The sequence below is a fragment of the Natator depressus genome, chromosome 9 (genome assembly GCF_965152275.1).
Source record: "Natator depressus isolate rNatDep1 chromosome 9, rNatDep2.hap1, whole genome shotgun sequence".
Taxonomy (NCBI): Eukaryota; Metazoa; Chordata; order Testudines; family Cheloniidae; genus Natator; species Natator depressus.
Window position 1 is genome coordinate 54,051,519 of NC_134242.1, and position 21,790 is coordinate 54,073,308.

General features: G+C 44.9%; 1 protein-coding gene across 1 annotated transcript in view; it reads right to left on the reverse strand.

Annotated features, from left to right (window-relative positions):
- The window catches only part of ING5 (inhibitor of growth family member 5), a 57,834-nt gene that overhangs the window by 13,902 nt on the left and 22,142 nt on the right, over window positions 1–21,790 (reverse strand). Inside the window, exons 2-4 of the mRNA XM_074963039.1 lie at window positions 12,098–12,169; window positions 10,942–11,108; window positions 546–657 (exon numbers count right to left, since the gene is read on the reverse strand). Of these exons, the coding sequence (XP_074819140.1) occupies window positions 546–657; window positions 10,942–11,108; window positions 12,098–12,169 (351 nt within the window). The remainder of the gene's footprint in view (window positions 1–545; window positions 658–10,941; window positions 11,109–12,097; window positions 12,170–21,790) is intronic.

Here is a 21,790-nt window from a genome sequence, read left to right on the forward strand (position 1 = left end):
TAAGTCAGAAATAAAATCTTAACATTATTTTAATTAATATTTTTCCTTAATGAGAAAATCATCCTCTCCCACCACAATGTCTTTTACTTCTCAAGGCAAGGCACAGCTGATGCAAAGTTTGCTCAATTCAGAGTAGACTCTTTAGTTTCAAAGTTTTAAGAGCTACAGACTGTCGATACCACTTTTGCCACCACAACTCAACTTCATTTGTAGCAGTGCTTATAACCAATGACTTACAGAAAGGACTATTTCAGGATGTGCTGACTCAGCGAGGCAAGGGACCAGCTTCCAGCAAGAAAGGTTAAGAGGGCTCTAAACTAGATTCTTTCTTCCTCTGCCCACCAAATGGTGGCACCTTGTCAAAATGACCTAAACTTTTTAAAAGCATTAAATAAAATAAAAAAACACACACAAAAGCTTCAAAAGAAAGTAATGTATGCTCCATCACAGCCCGTCTGCTCTACACTGGATATGCGCATATTTTACAGCAAGGTTTGCCAGCACTGAGCGAGATGGTTTGGTCACATTAAAAATAACTCACGCACTTTTCAGGCCTCGACCTCCAGGGCTTTCAAAGTCACTGCCTTCCAACTTATCCTTCAGATCTGCTTCAAATCGTGCCAAGTCTGCATCCAGCCGTCGGATGTGTTTATCCACCTGCATGGGAGAGAAACTACACGGCTGAAAAAAAATTCAACCAACCCACCAAAAAAATCCCAGCTATTCTAGCAGGTGGGACTCTAACAGTTCAGGGCACACTGAGACAGCTCACCCTTACTAAGCATGTCCTTCCTTGGATTGATTTGCGGTTACACTTTACAATAAAGGGTACATTATATATTATTTATAATAGGTTAATAAAGTATTAATAGATGTTATAAACATCTGCAGACATGAGTAGTATATGTTATAGATGGTTCAAAGCACGTCAGTAGAAAGTGTTATCACAGATGGCTGTAAGCCCTAGTTAAAAGCAATCTATTGACTAGCTGCACTTTATAACAATTAATTAAACATTTAATAATCATGTACAAACTCTTTATGAATTATTTATAAATGAAGCATCAATACAGAGTGTGACAATAGTCTTTAAATAAAAATAATCACCTAATAAAATATTACTACTAGAGGAGGATTGAATGGCATGATGGATTGGAATCAAACTTGCCAAGATGATAGCGTTTGAAAGTTAGTATTGACACCTGTTCTGCGGTCTATGTGAAACTGAGCTGGTCTCACTCCAGTCCCTATGGGCAGGTGTCCTCCTCACAAAAGACATTGGTAGCAATTTCTGAAAAGAGGTCAAAGTCAAATGGGCTGGTGAAGAACTTGCTTGCCTTTAGGGATGATCATTCTAAGGCATGACAAGAGAAAGCTCTGCCTGTGCTGTGGATAAAGAGAGGACTCTAGTGCCATCAATCTGGAATCTTTCAACACTACTTATTTAAAACCCCCAAAAATACTACATCACTGATACTTGGGGACTGCACAGCTCACGAGATTTGTAATGGGACATAGAGTCTTTCACTTCTGGTTTATTAATTCAAAACTGAGTGAAGTCAGCAAGGATCAGAAGTTGTTACTATTAATCAGCCTGAAATGAATTCTGGCTAGATTCTAAAACTAGTGAACATACTTCAAGAGCCACCATCTCAACTGACATCATGTTTGGCAGTCTAAGTCAGTGCCAGGAACAAAGATTAAGAATTAACTACTTTCCTATCTCACCCACCAGGTCAAGGTTGTGGCACATGACTTGGATAGTGCAGGAAAGCCTACATTCATGCTCCCTGTGCATATCTGACTTTAGACTTCAAGGTTATCAATCTGAACGTATTCATGGACGCTTTTTGAAAAAAACTGGGAAAAAGATAATGGGAGAAGTACCAGACAAAGCTATATTCTTTCCTGTTCTACACAGCACTAGAACCACCAGCAATTAAACTAGCAGCTCACTCATGTATCTCTTGTATCACCATAAGACCTTCCTCCTATAAGATCTCAACATATGCAGATGACATTACTTAATCTATCAAAATAGATTCTTAATTTTCTGGAACTGATCGCAGCTTTTAGGAGCTTCACAGATTACAAAATAAGATGGGGATTAAAAAAAAAAAAATCAAAACTTTTGCCTCTGTCCCAGATAGTTCCATGACAAATATTCTTTTGAAATTAACCAAACGAACGGAACTTCTTTCCTCACTTGAAAAAAAAATCTTCTTTCCTTCACAATCAACTCTCTTTGAAAAATAAAAAATAGAGAACAAAACGAAGTCTGGAGATCTCAAAAGCTGAGAATCCCTTCTGGGTCACATCACTATTCTAAAAGTGATCTCTGCCCTAGGTCTGCTATGCCCTTTGAGTAAGATACTATCACAAATTTCAGTTCAAACTTTCCACAACATAAAATCTTCATTAACTTTATCTCAGCTAAACAGTCCAGATACTCATATAAAATATTTAAAACGCCATTGTCTATTTAAAAATATTTTTTTTCTTTAGGTATGCAGTGAAACTTATAAAAAAAAACAGGTCAGCAGCATTCTGCTGCTACTGGTAAGTCATGATTAGTATAATCATAGAATCACAGAATATCAGGGTTGGAAGGGACCCCAGAAGGTCATCTAGTCCAACCCCCTGCTCGAAGCAGGACCAATTCCCAGTTAAATCATCCCAGCCAGGGCTTTGTCAAGCCTGACCTTAAAAACCTCTAAGGAAGGAGATTCTACCACCTCCCTAGGTAACGCATTCCAGTGTTTCACCACCCTCTTAGTGAAAAAGTTTTTCCTAATATCCAATCTAAACCTCCCCCATTGCAACTTGAGACCATTACTCCTCGTTCTGTCATCTGCTACCATTGAGAACAGTCTAGAGCCATCCTCTTTGGAACCCCCTTTCAGGTAGTTGAAAGCAGCTATCAAATCCCCCCTCATTCTTCTCTTCTGCAGACTAAACAATCCCAGCTCCCTCAGCCTCTCCTCATAAGTCATGTGCTCTAGACCCCTAATCATTTTTGTTGCCCTTCGCTGGACTCTCTCCAATTTATCCACATCCTTCTTGTAGTGTGGGGCCCAAAACTGGACACAGTACTCCAGATGAGGCCTCACCAGTGTCGAATAGAGGGGAACGATCACGTCCCTCGATCTGCTCGCTATGCCCCTACTTATACATCCCAAAATGCCATTGGCCTTCTTGGCAACAAGGGCACACTGCTGACTCATATCCAGCTTCTCGTCCACTGTCACCCCTAGGTCCTTTTCCGCAGAACTGCTGCCTAGCCATTCGGTCCCTAGTCTGTAGCGGTGCATTGGATTCTTCCATCCTAAGTGTAAGACCCTGCACTTATCCTTATTGAACCTCATCAGATTTCTTTTGGCCCAATCCTCCAATTTGTCTAGGTCCTTCTGTATCCTATCCCTCCCCTCCAGCGTATCTACCACTCCTCCCAGTTTAGTATCATCCGCAAATTTGCTGAGAGTGCAATCCACACCATCCTCCAGATCATTTATGAAGATATTGAACAAAACCGGCCCCAGGACTGACCCCTGGGGCACTCCACTTGACACCGGCTGCCAACTAGAAATGGAGCCATTGATCCCTACCCGTTGAGCCCGACAATCTAGCCAGCTTTCTACCCACCTTATAGTGCATTCATCCAGCCCATACTTCCTTAACTTGCTGACAAGAATACTGTGGGAGACCGTGTCAAAAGCTTTGCTAAAGTCAAGAAACAATACATCCACTGCTTTCCCTTCATCCACAGAACCAGTAATCTCATCATAAAAGGCGATTAGATTAGTCAGGCATGACCTTCCCTTGGTGAATCCATGCTGACTGTTCCTGATCACTTTCCTCTCATGTAAGTGCTTCAGGATTGATTCTTTGAGGACCTGCTCCATGATTTTTCCAGGGACTGAGGTGAGGCTGACTGAGGCAGGCAGCGAAATGCTTCACTGGGGAGGAGAACTCAAGAACCAAGACTGAGGGAGAGGCAGAGTAAGGCCTACACTAGCCTACACACAAACAGATTTGATTTAAATCACTAGTCAGGAAGACTCGATTTAATCATGGTTTTCTACATAAAAGTGCATTCTTGTTGGTTGTTATTACCTTAATACAGTGGTTCCCAAACTTGTTCCACTGCTTGTTCAGGGAAAGCCCCTGGCGGGGCGGGCCAGTTTGTTTACCAGCTGTGTCTGCAGGTTCGGCCAATTGTGGCTCCCAGTGGCTGCGGTTCGCTGCTCCAGGCCAATAGGAGCTGCTGGAAGTGGTGGCCAGTATGTCCCTCGGCCTGCGCCGCTTCTAGAAGCTCCCATTGGCCTGGAGCAGAGAACTGTGGCCAGTGGGAGCCGCGATCGGCCGAACCTGCGGAAGCGGCAGGTAAACAAACCAGCCTGGCTCACCAAGGGCTTTCCCTGAACAAGCGGTGTCCAAGTTTGGGAAACACTGCCTTAATACATATTCTTCACAACTCAGAGATAGATTTAGGTTTCATTTTTAGAAGGTACACACTATACATTTTTAAACAGTAATTTATTTTGAAAACTTTTCAGATCAGTTTTACAGCTATATCAAAAAATGAATGATTGTTTGGTTATTTCTTTTACCAAAGGTAACTGAAGCAGATTTTTATGAAGTCATTGGGAGGTGAACTATCTCCAATTCAACAGGTTAATCATTAATATTTGCACGATTTTCTTGCCATACTGTATTAGGAGGAGAACATCATAAGACAGACATTTAAATTGTTTTATTTAACTAAAACAACAACATTAAGTATTCTGGATTTTTTTTCTTCTACAGCAAACAAATAATATTTTAAGAAAACAAGCATATATCCCTAGCTTCTCACATTTATCTCCAGACTTCTCCTCCTTGTCCAGATCTATTCCGCCCCCAAAAATCTTCTATTCATTGAACTTTTTGAAACTTTGCACTTCGAGAGAGAGGCAAGGGGAATTGACTTGTGTACACAAATTTGCAGAGGGACAGTAGAATTGAGGTCTGTTATTTCTCACCTCTATAAATTATTTATTTAAAAACATTTTTGCTGTTAACAAGCATGTTACCTCTGGAGACACAAATCCACAGTCTGAGAACCGCAAGACTAAGCATCTCTGATGGTATCTTCTAGACTGAGAGCACTGAGTCCCATTGGGTAGATAGAAAGATTAACCTAAATAATCTATACAGAAGCCTGTGGAACCTCATAAGATTGGGTCCCTAATCCATGAACTATTAGAACTCATTTACAAAACTTTTCTTAAACATTACATGAATATATTGTCTCATACTATAGAATTAGAATTTATAATCCCTATTACATGATGAGATATCCTTGAGCTATAATGTATCTTCATTAAAACTATCTTTAGATAAGTTTTTTCCTCAAAAAGCATTTTATCAAAAAAATCCGATTTAAATAAAAAAATCAAATTTTAAAAAAAATGATATTTTATATTTTTTTTAAAAAAATAATTGATTTTTATCCACCCTGCCTCCAGTTAAAAAGAGCTTGTCTAAACAGAGAAGTTGCACCAAACAGACATCCCAAGTGACTCATATAGCAGCCAGGAGTCTCTGGGATGGAAAAAGGGGAACAAGGTCTAAGTATACCTTTTGCATCTTTGTCTACTAGATCTCTGGTAAAAATTCCAAGTCCTTTTTGTAAACTCATGCATAGGTGTGAGGGTGGGCATGACAGAAGGAAGGAAAAATTAGAAAAGAGAAGTATGGCGTATTTACAGAGAGATCTGGATGGGGGAGAAGGGGGAGAAAAAAGGAAAGAAGGTAGAGGTCCCAATGTGGGGTAGGGGGTGTGGAAGGAAGAAAGAAATAAGGGAGCCTAGAGTGAGAGATGAGGAAGCAGACTCTAAAGACAACTCAGACAAAGTAGCAGTGGAGAAAAGCAAGACAAGGAAAGAAGATCTAACATCTCTTGCTTTTACGAGTAGGGCTGGTTGAGCAAGCCAATAAGTATATTTTCAACAAATTTCACTAGTTATTAGTTGAATAATTTATTTAACAATATTTTTATTTCGCTATCTAACCAGCTCTAGAACTATTTGGAAGATTAGCAATTTGATGAACATTAGCAAAATTCTTGAATAATACAGTCAAATATATTTTTCTGCTAATTGACCAGCTTAGTACTGTTACATTTAAAAAAATGTACTAAATACAAAACCACCTGGCAGTGTTACAACTGCAGGAGTGTAGTTTGAAAGGCGTGGCTTTGGGAGGTAGGGGAGTGGTGGTACATTTTTTTTTTTTTGTTACTCTAACTGGTATGCTTAGTCTTTGGGCTACAAGGTCATCTTTTCAAGCCCTGCACCCCACTCATCACTCTTTCTGTGGGACTACAATAGAGGGCACTGCAACCACAGGCAGACATGTCCAGCTGCTTCTATTCATGGCCCAACTTATTCTGCAACCTCTCTTGTAGCAAGCCAAAGTGGGCCAAGTGTAAGTCACAAAGGCAGTCCTCATTCTATGTGAATCATGTCTGCGGAAAAATAAGCAGGGAAAGGAGCATCACTCAAAAGTCAATAAAATAAACAGTGGTGAGTGCCACCAGGGTCCCTTACAAGAAAACAGTGCTAGCAAGAAGCTCTTCTCTCAAGGACCAGAATATTTCTCCCCCCGGGTCCATAGAGAAAAGGCAAATAGTTTAGTGTTCAGGCTGTAATAAGGAGGAAGGGACTTTGGCATGAAATTAACATCTTTTAGTCATCTAGATACTAAAGTAATGACAGACACTTTGCCTTAATCCTTCATATTCCCTGGACTTTACCAACATCACCTTTGATGTCAACTCAACAATTGCAATGGGAAACAGCAAAGAATGGGAGCAATTTCAAGTTGCTGGTGCTATATTACACTGCAGATGGGCAGTACAAATCACAGCAGTGACTAACAAACCATACAGCTGTGGGGTACTCACAATGGAATTTTGTTTGACACACAACCTAACAGAATGAAAGGAAAACCGGAGTTTTCTTGGTAAGACAACGGTAAAAACCACTGTAACCCCTAGGTCCTTTTCTGCAGAACTGCTGCCGAGCCATTCGGTCCCTAGTCTGTAGCGGTGCATTGGATTCTTCCGTCCTAAGTGCAGGACTCTGCACTTGTCCTTGTTGAACCTCATCAGATTTCTTTTGGACCAATCCTCCAATTTGTCTAGGTCCCTCTGTATCCTATCCCTACCCTCCAGCGTATCTATCACTCCTCCCAGTTTAGTGTCGTCTGCAAACTTGCTGAGGGTGCAATCCACACCATCCTCCAGATCATTAATGAAGATATTGAACAAAACCGGCCCCCGGACTGACCCTTGGGGCACTCCACTTGATACTGGCTGCCAACTAGACATGGAGCCATTGATCACTACCCATTGAGCCCGACAATCTAGCCAGTTTTCTACCCACCTTATAGTGCATTCATCCAGCCCATACTTCTTTAACTTGCTGACAAGAATACTGTGGGAGACAGTGTCAAAAGCTTTGCTAAAGTCAAGGAACACCACGTCCACTGTTTTCCCTTCATCCACAGAACCAGTTATCTCGTCATAGAAGGCAATTAGATTAGTTAGGCATGACTTGCCCTTGGTGAATCCATGCTGACTGTTCCTGATCACTTTCCTCTCATTTAAGTGCTTCAGAATTGATTCCTTGAGGACCTGTTCCATGATTTTTCCAGGGACTGAGGTGAGGCTGACTGGCTTGTAGTTCCCAGGATTCTCCTTCTTCCCTTTTTTAAAGATGGGCACTACATTAGCCTTTTTCCAGTCGTCTGGGACTTCCCGCGATCGCCATGAGTTTTCAAAGATAATGGCCAATGGCTCTGCAATCACATCCGCCAACTCCTTTAGCACTCTCGGATGCTATGCATCCGGCCCCATGGACTTGTGCACGTCCAGCTTTTCTAAATAGTTTCGAACCACTTCTTTCTCCACAGAGGGCTGGTCACCTCCTCCCCATGCTGTGCTGCCCAGTGCAGTATTCTGGGAGCTGACCTTGTTCGTGAAGACAGAGGCAAAAAAAGCATTGAGTACATTAGCTTTTTCCATATCCTCTGTCACTAGGTTGCCTCCCTCATTCAGTAAGGGGCCCACACTTTCCTTGACTTTCTCCTTGTTGCCAACATACCTGAAGAAACCCTTCTTGTTACTCTTAACATCTCTTGCTAGCTGCAACTCCAGGTGTGATCTGGCCTTCCTGATTTCACTCCTGCATGTCCGAGCAATATTTTTATACTCATCCCTGGTCATTTGTCCAATCTTCCACTTCTTGTAAGCTTCTTTTTTTTGTGTTTAAGATCAGCAAGGATTTCATTGTCAAGCCAAGCTGGCCGCCTGCCATATTTACTATTCTTTCTACACATCGGGATGGTTTGCCCCTATAACGTCAATAAGGATTCTTTAAAATACAGCTAGCTCTCCTGGACTCCTTTCCCCCTCATGTTATTCTCCCAGGGGATCTTGCCCATCAGTTCCCTGAGGGAGTCAAAGTCTGCTTTTCTGAAGTCCAGGGTCCGTATTCTGCTGTTTTCCTTTCCTCCTTGTGTCAGGATCCTGAACTCGACCATCTCATGGTCACTGCCTCCCAGGTTCCCGTCCACTTTTGCTTCCCCTACTAATTCTTCCCAGTTTGTGAGCAGGAGGTCAAGAAGAGCTCTACCCCTAGTTGGTTCCTCCAGCACTTGCACCAGGAAATTGTCCCCTACATTTTCCAAAAACTTCCTGGATTGTGTGTGCACCGCTGTATTGCTCTCCCAGCAGAAATCAGGGTGATTGAAGTCTCCCATGAGAACCAGGGCGTGCGATCTAGTAGCTTCTGCGAGTTGCCGGAAGAAAGCTTCGTCCACCTCATCCCCCTGGTCCGGTGGTCTATAGCAGACTCCCACCACAACATCACCCTTGGTGCTCACACTTCTAAACTTAATCCAGAGACTCTCAGGTTTTTCTGCAGTTTCATACCGGAGCTCTGAGCAGTCATACTGCTCTCTTACATACAGTGCAACTCCCCCCCTTTTCTGCCCTGCCTGTCCTTCCTGAACAGCTTGTATCTGTCCATGACAGTACTCCAGTCATGGGAGTTATCCCACCAAGCCTCTGTTATTCCAATCACATCATAATTCCTTGACTTTGCCAGGACTTCCAGTTCTCCCTGCTTGTTTCCCAGGCTTTGTGCATTTGTGTATAGGCACTTGAGATAACCCACTGATCGCCCCTCTTTCTCAGTATGAGGCAGGAGCCCTCCCCTCTCACATGCTCCTGCTTCCTCCCGGTATCCCACTTACCCACTTACCTCAGGTCTTTGGTCTCCTTCCCCCAGTGAACCTAGTTTAAAGCCCTCCTCACTAGGTTAGCCAGCCTGCTCGCGAAGATGCTCTTCCCTCTCTTCGTTAGGTGGAGCCCGTCTCTGCCTAGCACTCCTCCTTCTTGGAGCACCATCCCATGGTCAAAGAATCCAAAGCCTTCTCTCCGACACCACCTGCGTAGCCATTCGTTGACTTCCACGATTCGACGGTCTCGACCACGGCCTTTTCCTTCCTGACTAATCTAACTGCCTTCTATGACGAGATAACTGGTTCTGTGGATGAAGGGAAAGCAGTGGACGTGGTGTTCCTTGACTTTAGCAAAGCTTTTGACACGGTCTCCCACAGTATTCTTGTCAGCAAGTTAAAGAAGTATGGGCTGGATGAATGCACTATAAGGTGGGTAGAAAATTGGCTAGATTGTCGGGCTCAACGGGTAGTGATCAATGGCTCCATGTCTAGTTGGCAGCCAGTATCAAGCGGAGTGCCCCAAGGGTCGGTCCGGGGGCCGGTTTTGTTCAATATCTTCATTAATGATCTGGAGGATGGTGTGGATTGCACCCTCAGCAAGTTTGCAGACGACACTAAACTGGGAGGAGTGATAGATACGCTGGAGGGTAGGGATAGGATACAGAGGGACCTAGACAAATTGGAGGATTGGTCCAAAAGAAATCTGATGAGGTTCAACAAGGATAAGTGCAGAGTCCTGCACTTAGGACGGAAGAATCCAATGCACCACTACAGACTAGGGACCGAATGGCTAGGCAGCAGTTCTGCAGAAAAGGACCTAGGGGTTACAGTGGACGAGAAGCTGGATATGAGTTAACAGTGTGCCCTTGTAGCCAAGAAGGCCAATGGCATTTTGGGATGTATAAGTAGGGGCATTGCCAGCAGATCGAGGGACATGATCGTTCCCCTCTATTCAACATTGGTGAGGCCTCATCTGGAGTTCTGTGTCCAATTTTGGGCCCCACACTACAAGAAGGATGTGGAAAAATTGGAGAGAGTCCAGCGGAGGGCAACAAAAATGATTAGGGGACTAGAACACATGAGTTATGAGGAGAGGCTGAGGGAACTGGGATTGTTTAGTCTACAGAAGAGAAGAATGAGGGGAGATTTGATAGCTGTTTTCAACTACCTGAAAGGTGGTTCCAAAGAGGATGGATCTAGACTATTCTCAGTGGTAGCGGATGACAGGACAAGGAGTAATGGTCTCAAGTTGCAGTGGGGGAGATTTAGGTTGGATATTAGGAAAAACTTTTTCACGAGGAGGGTGGTGAAACACTGGAATGCGTTACCTAGGGAGGTGGTGGAATCTCCTTCCTTAGAAGTTTTTAAGGTCAGAAAAGCCCTGGCTGGGATGATTTAATTGGGGATCGGTCCTGCTTTGAGCAGGGGGTTGGACTAGATGACCTCCTGAGGTCCCATCCAACCCTGATATTCTATGATTCTATGAAAACAGAAAAGAATGTGTTTTAAGGGAACTGCTGCTCTCTGTCAGTAACAAAGTTAACCCAAATATAGATACTTCAGCAAAAAACCCAAAAGCTCCTTCTTTTATGTTTACACTTGCAAGAATCTCACTGATCACACAATCACAGCACAAGTGCTCTTAATTCTCACCATCTCATAGGTCTGCATGGCTAGCTGCACTTTGTCATCACTGTACTCCTTACATTTACAATAAGCGTTCTGAATCTTCTGGAGGTACTCCACACGCTGCTCTGGCAGCAAGTGCTTCACTGTTGAAATGTACTCTGCTGCAAGGCTGTCAATTTCTGCTTTCTTATCTGAAAAGAAAACAGACAGTACAATTACATGAGAATTAATTTCATGAATAAAATACTTTCTAGCTAGTGATGGTACTTACCTTATGATCCCAATTACCATAGTACCTGAACCCCTTCAAAAACTAATGTATCTTTTTTAGGAAATCACAAAAAGGATTCACCCTGCGCAGATCTGATACTGCAGTCAGCAGTTTTCACCAGTGCCATTCCACTGACCTCAGTGGAGCTACTCTTGATTTACACTGGTGTGAGATCAGAACTGAACTCACTGACTCCAGTTCATGGGTTTCAACATTTCTTCAACTTTCTTCTGAGTGTGAGAATTTTTTTACTTCTGTGCTACCATCTCCCTTTCCTTCCAGTGCCATTTCAACAGAAGGGAAACCCATTTGGCAATAACAGCCACATACTGTTTGAAAGCTCAGACCCAAAAATTAAACATGAATCTCTGACAAGATATGCAACATTCTACTACTTTGCCATCAGGTTACACATACACTTTCCCTCCTCTGTTATGAGGATATCCATGTGGTGTTCACGTCAGTTTTATAGGGTATATTTATATATGGACAGACACTAGAAGAAGCTACTTATGTGTGACCTCCAAAAGTATAAATGCTGCCACCTGAATCTATCACAAAATAAAATGTTGTAGAATAAAGATTAAGAAAGACTCTCCACCTATATGTAGTGAGGCATTGCTACTGGAACAATTTGATATTAAACATGGCTATAACTGGTTAAAAAAAATCAAAGTCCATTGGTTGGATTTATTGACTAGAGCTTGGAAAGAAGGAGAGTATAAGTTCTCACATTTACTATGTGAGTACATTAGCACTTGTACCTTTACAGCATGGGTAAATCTTGTCTTCAAAGCCAAAGCTTTGCTATTCCATACTTCATAGTCATGCCAAGCCGCAGTGGGATTGTTATGACCCTTCAGACGAAGGATCTCTATTCTGACTGCTTACTGGAATACCTTAGCATACCTTCTGTTCTCTGATCCAGTTCACGCATCAGCTGGAAGTTCCTTCGCAAATCACAGGGCAGGTTTTCAATACCTGAAACAAAAAGGCACAGAGATTGCAGTCCCTCCTCCCCTCCATCAAAGCATGAATCGTCATCTCTTATACAGAACATTGATCAAATGCCCATCATGTAAAACAAAAAAAGAGTTACATCCACCACCTAGTGATATACAGTTAAGAAGATAACTAGCCACAATTATGACAATAACCGTACATGTTCACTGAAACACAGAAGTTTCTATGGAACTTGCTGTGCTCTCAAGAATCTAAGATTTTGGCTAAAATAAACATAAATAAAATGAAGATTCTAACCCTTCCTACTACAAAGAAAGCCTTGACAATGTGAAGGCCCTGATCCTGCAATGACTAACACATGCATAACTTTACACACCATGAATAGTCCCACTGAAATCAACAGAGCTACGTATAGTGCACAAAATTAAGCATGTGAGTAAATCTCTGCAGGATTGGGGACAGTGGTTATAATCAGTAACATGTCTATTTCATTTCAGTCTTTTTGGCATAAGATTACATAGACACAAGAGAAGTGGGCACTCCCCCATGCATAAAGGATAGTAATGCCATGATTCAGGTTGCCTCAATTTTTGGCTAGCCAACTTGTGAAAATTTAGGCCCAATTTTAAGAGATGGTGAGCATTCAAAGCTTCCATTGACTTAACTGGAGAAAATGGGGGGTGTTCAGCACTTCTGAAAGTCAAGTCCAAGGTGAGTACTTAAAGAAAGAGATAACCAAAATCATAGGCCACTTTTGAAAATGTTCAATGGATTACATTTCTACTACTAGTAAATCCTAAAATTCAACTGGATAAGTGGAACTGCAATCTGAAATTGCCATCTGGGTTGGGAAACATAACTCTTGCTCAATCTTGAGACCCTAAGACTTTGAAGCAGCCAAGAATTTGACTATACTTTTGTCTGTCCAGGGAAGGGTAGCGAGAAGGTGAGCTCCATTTGTGTCTCCATATTCTTCATAGAAACATTGTTATGGTATGAATATGGCATAACTAAGATATGTTTTATGCAAGATGGGTCATGTGAGGTATCATTGGAAAGGTTATGATTTACCAAATGTGTTTATCTAAATAGTATGCATGTATCATTTCTGTATCTAAAGTTAGGAATATTGTCTATGTAACAATTACAACTGTGTGGGTATGTCCTTGGGAAACATCCACCAGACAGTAAGCAATCAGCCTTAATGGGCCATTAGGGAAAGACAATGAGTCTTCGAAGATGTGGCTCTCCTATCTTTGGGGGAGTTCCTTCCTGTGGACACTGCAAATAAACCAGGTTTCATGGTTGCTTTGACACTACAAGGTCAGGTGATATTGTCACCTGGTACAAAGTACCACCTTGACACTGCTGGTACTTTTCCACTGGAGACAAAGGCTTCCCGCCTTATGTAAATTCTATTTAAGGCAGGGGAGTAAGGCAAACAGGACTATTCTCCAATGCCTTCCTGCCCAAGAAGAAAGACTGCTAAAAGTACCTGAAGAGACAAAGGAGCTGAGCTGAGAGAAAGGGAAGGGCTGAGTCCAGATTAAGGCTATGTCTACACTGGCAATTAAACAACAAAACTTCTGTCTGTCAGAGGTGTTAAACCCTCCCCCCTGAAAGACTAAAGTTTTGCCCCGACAAGTGCCAGTGTGAACAGCACGTGGTCGGCAGGAGCGCTCTCCTGCCGACAACGCAAACGCCGCTCATTGGGGGTGTAAATTCTGGCAGGAGAGCAGACAAACAGCAGCTACACTGCACGACTTCTAGTGTCACGGCTGTAGCGACAAAGCCATGTCGCTAAAAGCTGTGTAGTGTAATCTACTAGACAGGAGTCTAGACTGTAAAAAGAAACAACTGGAACTCTAAGCTACAGAAACTCTGCAATTTGCCTAAAACAATATTTAGAGTGCGAAATTACATTTTGTAATCTGTGTCTTGAGTGTATTAAACTCAAGTTTTGCATGTTTTATTTTATTTGCTCAGTAATCTGCTTTGTTCTTTTTGCTATTCCTCATAATCACTTAAAATTTACCTTTTGTAGTTAATAAACTTATTTCTTGTTTATATCATAACCCAGTTTGTGCAATTCATATCGGGGGCGGGGGGGAGTGAAAAGCTGTGCCTATCTCTTTCCACATTGAGGTAGAGGGAGATTTTTATGAGCTTCTGCTGTGCAGATTTTTCTATACAGCGCAAGACAATATTATTTTGGGTTTACTCCCCAAAGGGGGTATGTACGGGTCCTGGGTGAATCCCTAAGCTGATTCCTCCCACACAGAGCTCAGTGTCTCTGTGTCCATTTGCAGCTGGGTATGTCCCTACCTGTGTGTGCGTGCCAGAGAAGGCTTAAGGGCCTGGCACAGCTAGGACAGGGTGAGGAAATCCAGGCTGGTGGAACAATGGGACCCCAGCACATCAGGTGGCATCCTGGATGGGGGGGCTAACCCGTCACACCACTCATTTGCAAACTTTTCCGAATGGGAGGGATTCTGCTACATGATATGCAGCTAACCTCATGAACAGTATGTGGGGCATGACACACCTACATTATTATTTGATACACTAGGTACATACAGTGTTAATTTCAGGCCACAAGATTGCATTGTGCATCTGCAATTCCACCATGCTGATATATAATCTCAAATAAGGGACCCCTAGTCCCCTGCTGTGTAGTTTACAATGATCAGATCCAAAGGCCACTGACTAGACTTTGACCCCACATGCACAATTTATTAATAATACTGATAGGCACCAGTTAACCAGTGACTCATGTTGATATGAAAAAAGGAAACTTTTTGCTTTTCTATTAAAATATTTAAAGTGACAAAGAAAATTAAATGCAAAAAATTAACATTGCACTGCTATGGTTACACAGAGAATTCTCAGAAATAAGGAATAGTGAGCACAAAGATGGTACTCCTACGCTGCATTTCATATAATGCCATTTGTGATTATGTGATCAGACTGTCACAGACAATGATGACCAGAGGGCGTGGGATTTAAGTGAGGAATACTTTATGTAAGTCTATAATTAGAGGTGGCATTGTAATTCATGTTTGTGGCGGCAGACTCATGACTGCACGCGCAGCACCAACTTCCTATTCCCTGACTTTCCCAATGCTCTGTACAGTCCCTGGGACCAGGAAATTTCCATTCTTCTTCAAGATGTGTGTCCCTATGGGTGCTCCACTATAGCTGTATGTGTGCCCCTGCACCTCTAATCAGAGATTTTTGGTAGCAGTGTCCCGTTGAGCCCGCGCATGTGCCCTCCCTCCTTCGTGGTCTGCCTCGAGGCTATTTAACACTGCACGGACAAACCCCCCTCACTTCCTTCTCTACCACCTTTGGCCTCAGACAGAATGAGCAGTTGTCCCTTCCTTATCTGTTTCATTAGCAGGGCCGGCTTCAGGCACCAGTGAAGAAAGCAGGTGCTTGGGGCAGCCTCTAGAAAGGGGCGGTACTCCGTCCGTCATCAGGGCGGCATGTCCGGGTCTTCAGTGGCAATTTGGGGGCAGGAGCTGGGAGCTGAAGTTAAAACTCCTCCCTATGGAAAAAACACTTCAGTCTGCAGGGGACTCCGCTGGGTGCTGACCCCGCATCATCCCCAGAGCCTTTACTCCCTTTCAAAAGGGGTCCAGTTGTGAAGAGGAGAAGAAGAGAGAGAAAGAGAGAGAAAAAAAGCCACCAGCAGACTCCCCCTGGAAAGGCTCATAAAAAGAGCTCCTCCGAGCAACTAGAGAATCATAGAATCATAGAATATCAGAGTTGGAAGGGACCTCTGGAGGTCATCTAGTCCAACCCCCTGCCCAGAGCAGGACCAATCCCCAACTAAATCATCCCAGCCAGGGCTTTTCAAGCCTGACCTTAAAAACTTCTAAGGAAGGAGATTCCTCCACCTCCCTAGGTAACGCATTCCAGTGTTTCACCACCCTCCTAGTGAAAAAGTTTTTCCTAATATCCAACCTAAATCTCCCCCACTGCAACTTGAGACCATTACTGCTTGTCCTGTCATCTGCTATCACTGAGAATAGTCTAGATCCATCCTCTTTGGAACCACCTGTCAGGTAGTTAAAAGCAGCTATCAAATCCCGCCTCATTCTTCTCTTCCGTAGACTAAACAATCCCAGTTCCCTCAGCTTCTCCTCATAAGTCATGTGTTCCAGACCCCTAATCATTTTTGTTGCCCTTCGCTGGACTCTCTCCAATTTCTCCACATCCTTCTTGTAGTGTGGGGCCCAAAACTGGACACAGTATTCCAGATGAGGCCTCACCAATGTCGAATAGAGGGGAACGATCACGTCCCTCGATCTGCTGGCAATGCCCCTACTTATACACCCCAAAATGCCATTGGCCTTCCTGGCAACAAGGGCACACTGTTGACTCATATCCAGCTTCTTGTCCACTGTCACCCCTAGGTCCTTCTCTGCAGAACTGCTGCCTAGCCATTCGGTCCCTAGTCTGTAGCGGTGCATTGGATTCTTCCGTCCTAAGTGCAGGACTCTACACTTATCCTTGTTGAACCTCATCAGATTTCTTTTGGACCAATCCTCCAATTTGTCTAGGTCCCTCTGTATCCTATCCCTACCCTCCAGCGTATCTACCACTCCTCCCAGTTTAGTGTCATCCGCAAACTTGCTGAGGGTGCAATCCACACCATCCTCCAGATCATTAATGAAGATATTGAACAAAATCAGCCCCAGGACCGACCCTTGGGGAACTCCACTTGATACCGGCTGCCAACTAGACATGGAGCCATTGATCACTACCAGTTGAGCCCGACAATCTAGCCAACTTTCTACCCACCTTGTAGTGCATCCATCCAGCCCATACTTCTTTAACTTGCTGACAAGAATATTGTGGGAGACCATGTCAAAAGCTTTGCTAAAGTCAAGGAATAACAAGTCCACTGCTTTCCCTTCATCCACAGAACCAGTTATCTCATCATAGAAGGCAATTAGATTAGTCAGGCATGGCTTTCCTTTGGTGAATCCATGCTGACTGTTCCTGATCACTTTCCTCTCCTCTAAGTGCTTCAGAATTGATTCCTTGAGGACCTGCTCCATGATTTTTCCAGGGACTGAGGTGAGGCTGACTGGCTTGTAGTTCCCAGGATCCTCCTTCTTCCCTTTTTGAAAGATGGGCACTACATTAGCCTTTTTCCAGTTGTCTGGGACTTCCCGTGATCGTCATGAGTTTTCAAAGATAATGGCCAATGGCTCTGCAATCACGTCTGCCAATTCCTTTAGCACTCTCAGATGCAATGCATCCGGCCCCATGGACTTGTGCACGTCCAGCTTTTCTAAATAGTCCCTAACCACTTCTTTCTCCACAGAGGGCTGGTCACCTCCTCCCCATGCTGTGTTGCCCAGTGCAGTAGTCTGGGAGCTGACCTTGTTCGTGAAGTCAGAGGCAAAAAAAGCATTGAGTACATTTAGCTTTTTCCACATCCTCTGTCACTAGGTTGCCTCCCTCATTCAGTAAGGGCCCCACAGTTTCCTTGGCTTTCTTCTTGTTGCCAACATACCTGAAGAAACCCTTCTTGTTACTGGCCAGCCAGACGGGTTCCCCATTGCGGCCATCTTGGCACCGATCCAAACACATGGGTTCCGAGTAGCTGGCCAGCCAGTGGGGCTCCCCAGAGCAGCCACCTCAGTAGGACGACACCAGCAGCTCTGAAGCACAGCTGTAAGCTCTGCTGCCATACCCTAGCTCTGAAGCAGGCACCCGAGAAGGGGTCTCCTGCTGTGAGTTCTGTCCTACTGTGAGCTCTACTGCAGGCAGCACTGAGGGGCTTCCACAGTTAGGCTCTCATGCAACTGTACCGACCCCTAAGGAGAGGGGACAATTACCATACCATCTCTAAAAGAGTGGCACAGAGAAATCCTTTGGTACCAGGTGCAACAGAACTCCCATCTAGGAAGTGTTCTGCACCTTCCCAACCACCGATACTGACAACATACTACAGACACTCCTCTGTGGTACCACGTGAGCCCATGGTAACACATGTGCTCTGCTACTCTGGAGACCTGTGGCCTCAGTACCCAGGGAGAGACAATTACCGTACCATCTCTAAAACAGTGGCACTAACAAACTTTCTGTACTGGGCACCAATGTCCCTCTAATTTTTAACAGGCCACGTGTGCAAAAAATTTCTTCTGTGATGCCGCCAAAGCAAAAAAAAAAAAAAAAAAGCCGCCACCAAAGCCGGAGTGCGCGCGGTGTTTCGCCATGTGTGCGGGGTTTAAGATCTGTGTGCGCGCACACACGCGCACAGCTTAGAGGGAACAGTGCTGGGCACAACAAAACTCTCATTTAGGGAGTGCTCTGCCCAACTATCGGTACTGACAACGTACCACGGACACTCCTCTGTGGTACCAAATGAACCCATGGTACTGCATGAGCTCTGGTACCCTGGAGACCTGATGATTGGGGAAGAACCACAAACCCCATTACTTGGTACCAGGCAGGGCCGGCTCTAGGCACCAGCAAAACAAGCAGGTGCTTGGGGTGGCACATTTCTAGGGGCAGCATTCTGGCACCAGCCCAGCTCGCCTCCGCTCCAACTCCACCTGCTCCCCTGAGCGCGCCGCCGCTCCTCCGCTTCTCCCCCTCCCTCCCAGGCTTGCCACGTGAAACACATGTTTTGCAGGCAGCAAGCCTGGGAGGGAGGGAGGAGAAGCCGAGCAGCGGAGCACTCGGGGGAGGCAGCAGTGGTGGAGAGGAGGTGAGCTGGGGCAGGGAGCGGTTCCTCTACCCCTCCCCATTACTTCCTGCGCTTCCCCCCACCCTCACTCACCTCCGCTCCGCCTGCTCCCCTGAACGCGCTGCCTCTCCCTCCTCTGAGAGGGAGGGGGGAGAAGCGGAGCGGCGGCGTGTTCAGAGGAGCAGGCGGAACGGAGGTGAGCTAGGGCGGAGGGGTTGTGGGGGGCGGGGAGCCGCAGGAAGCAATGGCGGGGGGGAATGCGGCACGCCCTGGGGAAGAGGTGGGGCCGGGGATTTGGGGAAGGGGTTGGGAACGGGTGGAGTTGGGGTGGAGCCAGGGGTGGGGGGAGGGCACAGAAAGAAAGTGGAGCAAAAATCCTAGAGCCGGCCCTGGTACCAGGACCCGGTATCGAGCACATCCCGGCACCCAGAATCACTCTTGGCACCGGGCTGCATACTGCTAATACCCCAGTCAGCGTCACCCTTACCCACTGAAGAATCTGGCACTAGCCAGGAGGAGATCATTTCCCTGGCCCTCATTGTGGCCCACTGTCACACTACAAGGGTCCTCCCCAATTCCATCAACCCAACCTACAATCGCGGTACGGGCCCCCTGAGGTAAGCCCACTGCCCATGCCCGCCTTCCTCCCTCGCCCCCCACAAGGCCATACTGTAATTGTTGGGTGACGTACACACACATGTCGAAACCATCCCCAGTGTCTCTCAGGGAGAGTCCACCAGATGGTTTGCTACAGCCTGGCTGTCTAGAGCACCTGAGTCAGTGCAGGAGGAAGCTTTTTCAGAACAGGAAAAAGAACCTGAAGGGGAAGCTACCCCTCCAGCACACTTCTCCTCATCTCTCCCAGATGAGGATGTGCTGCCCAGCCCTCATCACTGGGTAAGATTTTAAGAACTTTTTGGATCTTACCAAGAGGGTGGCAGACGAGCTGCAGATTCCCCTATAGGAGGTGGCAGATACACATCACAAGTTGGTGGAAATTCTGCACGCCACTTTCTCATCTAGAACTGTCCTCCTAATTAATGAGGCGATGCTAGACCCTACCAAAGTCATCTGGCAGATACCAGTCTCCATCGCACCACCCAGCAACAGAGTGTAAAAAAAAAAAAATCAGACAAACAAATAAAACAAAACAAACCCCTATATCTCTATGCAAAGAGGCAGACTTTGTTTTCAACATCCACAACCCAACTCCATCATAGCGGATGTGGTTAATGCACGAAGCAAGCAACATGATGCCAAGTCAACTCCATACGATCAGGCTTGGCAAGATGGCATATTCATCTGTTTAGAGTCATAAATTACCAAACTGTCATGGCCAAATACAATTTTATTAATTATGGGAAACCCAATGTGTTTCTGGAACATTACGGGAAACACAAAAGGAACAGATTCAGACCGTTCTTAGAGATGGTCAGTTAATAGCCAGACTGGTCTGAGAGACAGCACTGGATGTAGCTGTTAGAGCTGCCCGCCCAGTTTCCATGACAGTGATACTGAGGTGGGTTGTGTTGTTGCTGGGTTTTTTTGGGCTACACCTCTCTAGATTGCCCAAAGAGCTACAGACTTCCAGTTTGAAGGGCCAAACTCTTTGTGGGGAAGACAGATTTTCTCTCCATATCCCAAAGGATTCTCAGAGCACGTTACACTCCTTAGGAATCTACACTGTGGGACAGAAGAGAAGATATACCTCTCAACCACACCACAAGTCACAATCTTCTCAATACCCACCATCTCAGTGCTGTTATGAGCCACAGTATAAGAGGACTAGGGTTCAAATTGGGAACAGTCTGCACCCCACCACGTGACCTCTCAAACTGCCTCTTATAAGCACTTTTGATGAGCTGGTCGAGGGCCTGAACAACGATACCTTACAGCATCAGCTGCCATCTATACACCTGTCAAGGCACTCAGAAGTCACCTTGCCCTACTTCACAGCAGTTAGGACCAGCTCTAAAGCAAGGAGATTGATTTTTAGCCCTGAACCTACAGGGTGCCTACTTCCATATCTCAAGACAACCATCGTACAGGAGATTTCCTACTGCTTACGTTTGGGACAGGATCATTTTCAGTACAGACTGCTCCACACAGGGTATTCTCCAAGGTTCTCTTCATTGTAGCAGAATACTAACCCCGGTACAGTGACTAGACTTTATCAGGACCAACCTTGATGCAGTACAAGCGAGAGCGTTCCTCTCGTTATCCACATTCACCACCCTGGGACACGTCTCCTTAACATGATGGAGAGATCACCTACACAACCTCAAGGTTCAGGACAAATGGCCTTCCACAAAAATGACCTTCCATATCACTCTTTTGGGGCTAAGGCCTGTCAGGAGTACCTGTGCACACTTTCTGCCTTTCATCAAAAACAACACACAAAGGTCATGATGGACTTAACGTGACCTGTATGTTTTGTATAAACCACCAAGGAGCTGCCAGATCTCCCTCCCTCTACAAGACAGCACTCAAACTTTGGAATTCATGCACCCATCACAATATGCTCATCTCAGCTGTCTATCTACCAGGGATACAGAATGTCACAGATGACAGTCTCAGTTGCAATTTTCTCATGACAATGAGTGTGTACTGAATTCACAGTGCTTCAAAATGTATCCGCCCTTTGGGGAACCCTAACTATGGATCTTTTCGTTACTTAACGGAACAAGAAAGGTCCTTGTTACTGCTGGGGAAACATTCACTGGCAGTTGCCCTCATCTTCCCACGGGAAAGGGCCCACTTGTATGTCTTTTCCCAGTTTCCTACTCTATCCAAGATTCTGTTGAAAATTCAACGAGACAAAGCGAGAGTTATTCTGATTGCCCCTCTTGACCATGACAACTAATCAGGAGAAAGACCTTGGAGTCATTGTGGATAGTTCTCTGAAGACATCCACAGAGTGTGCAGCAGCAATC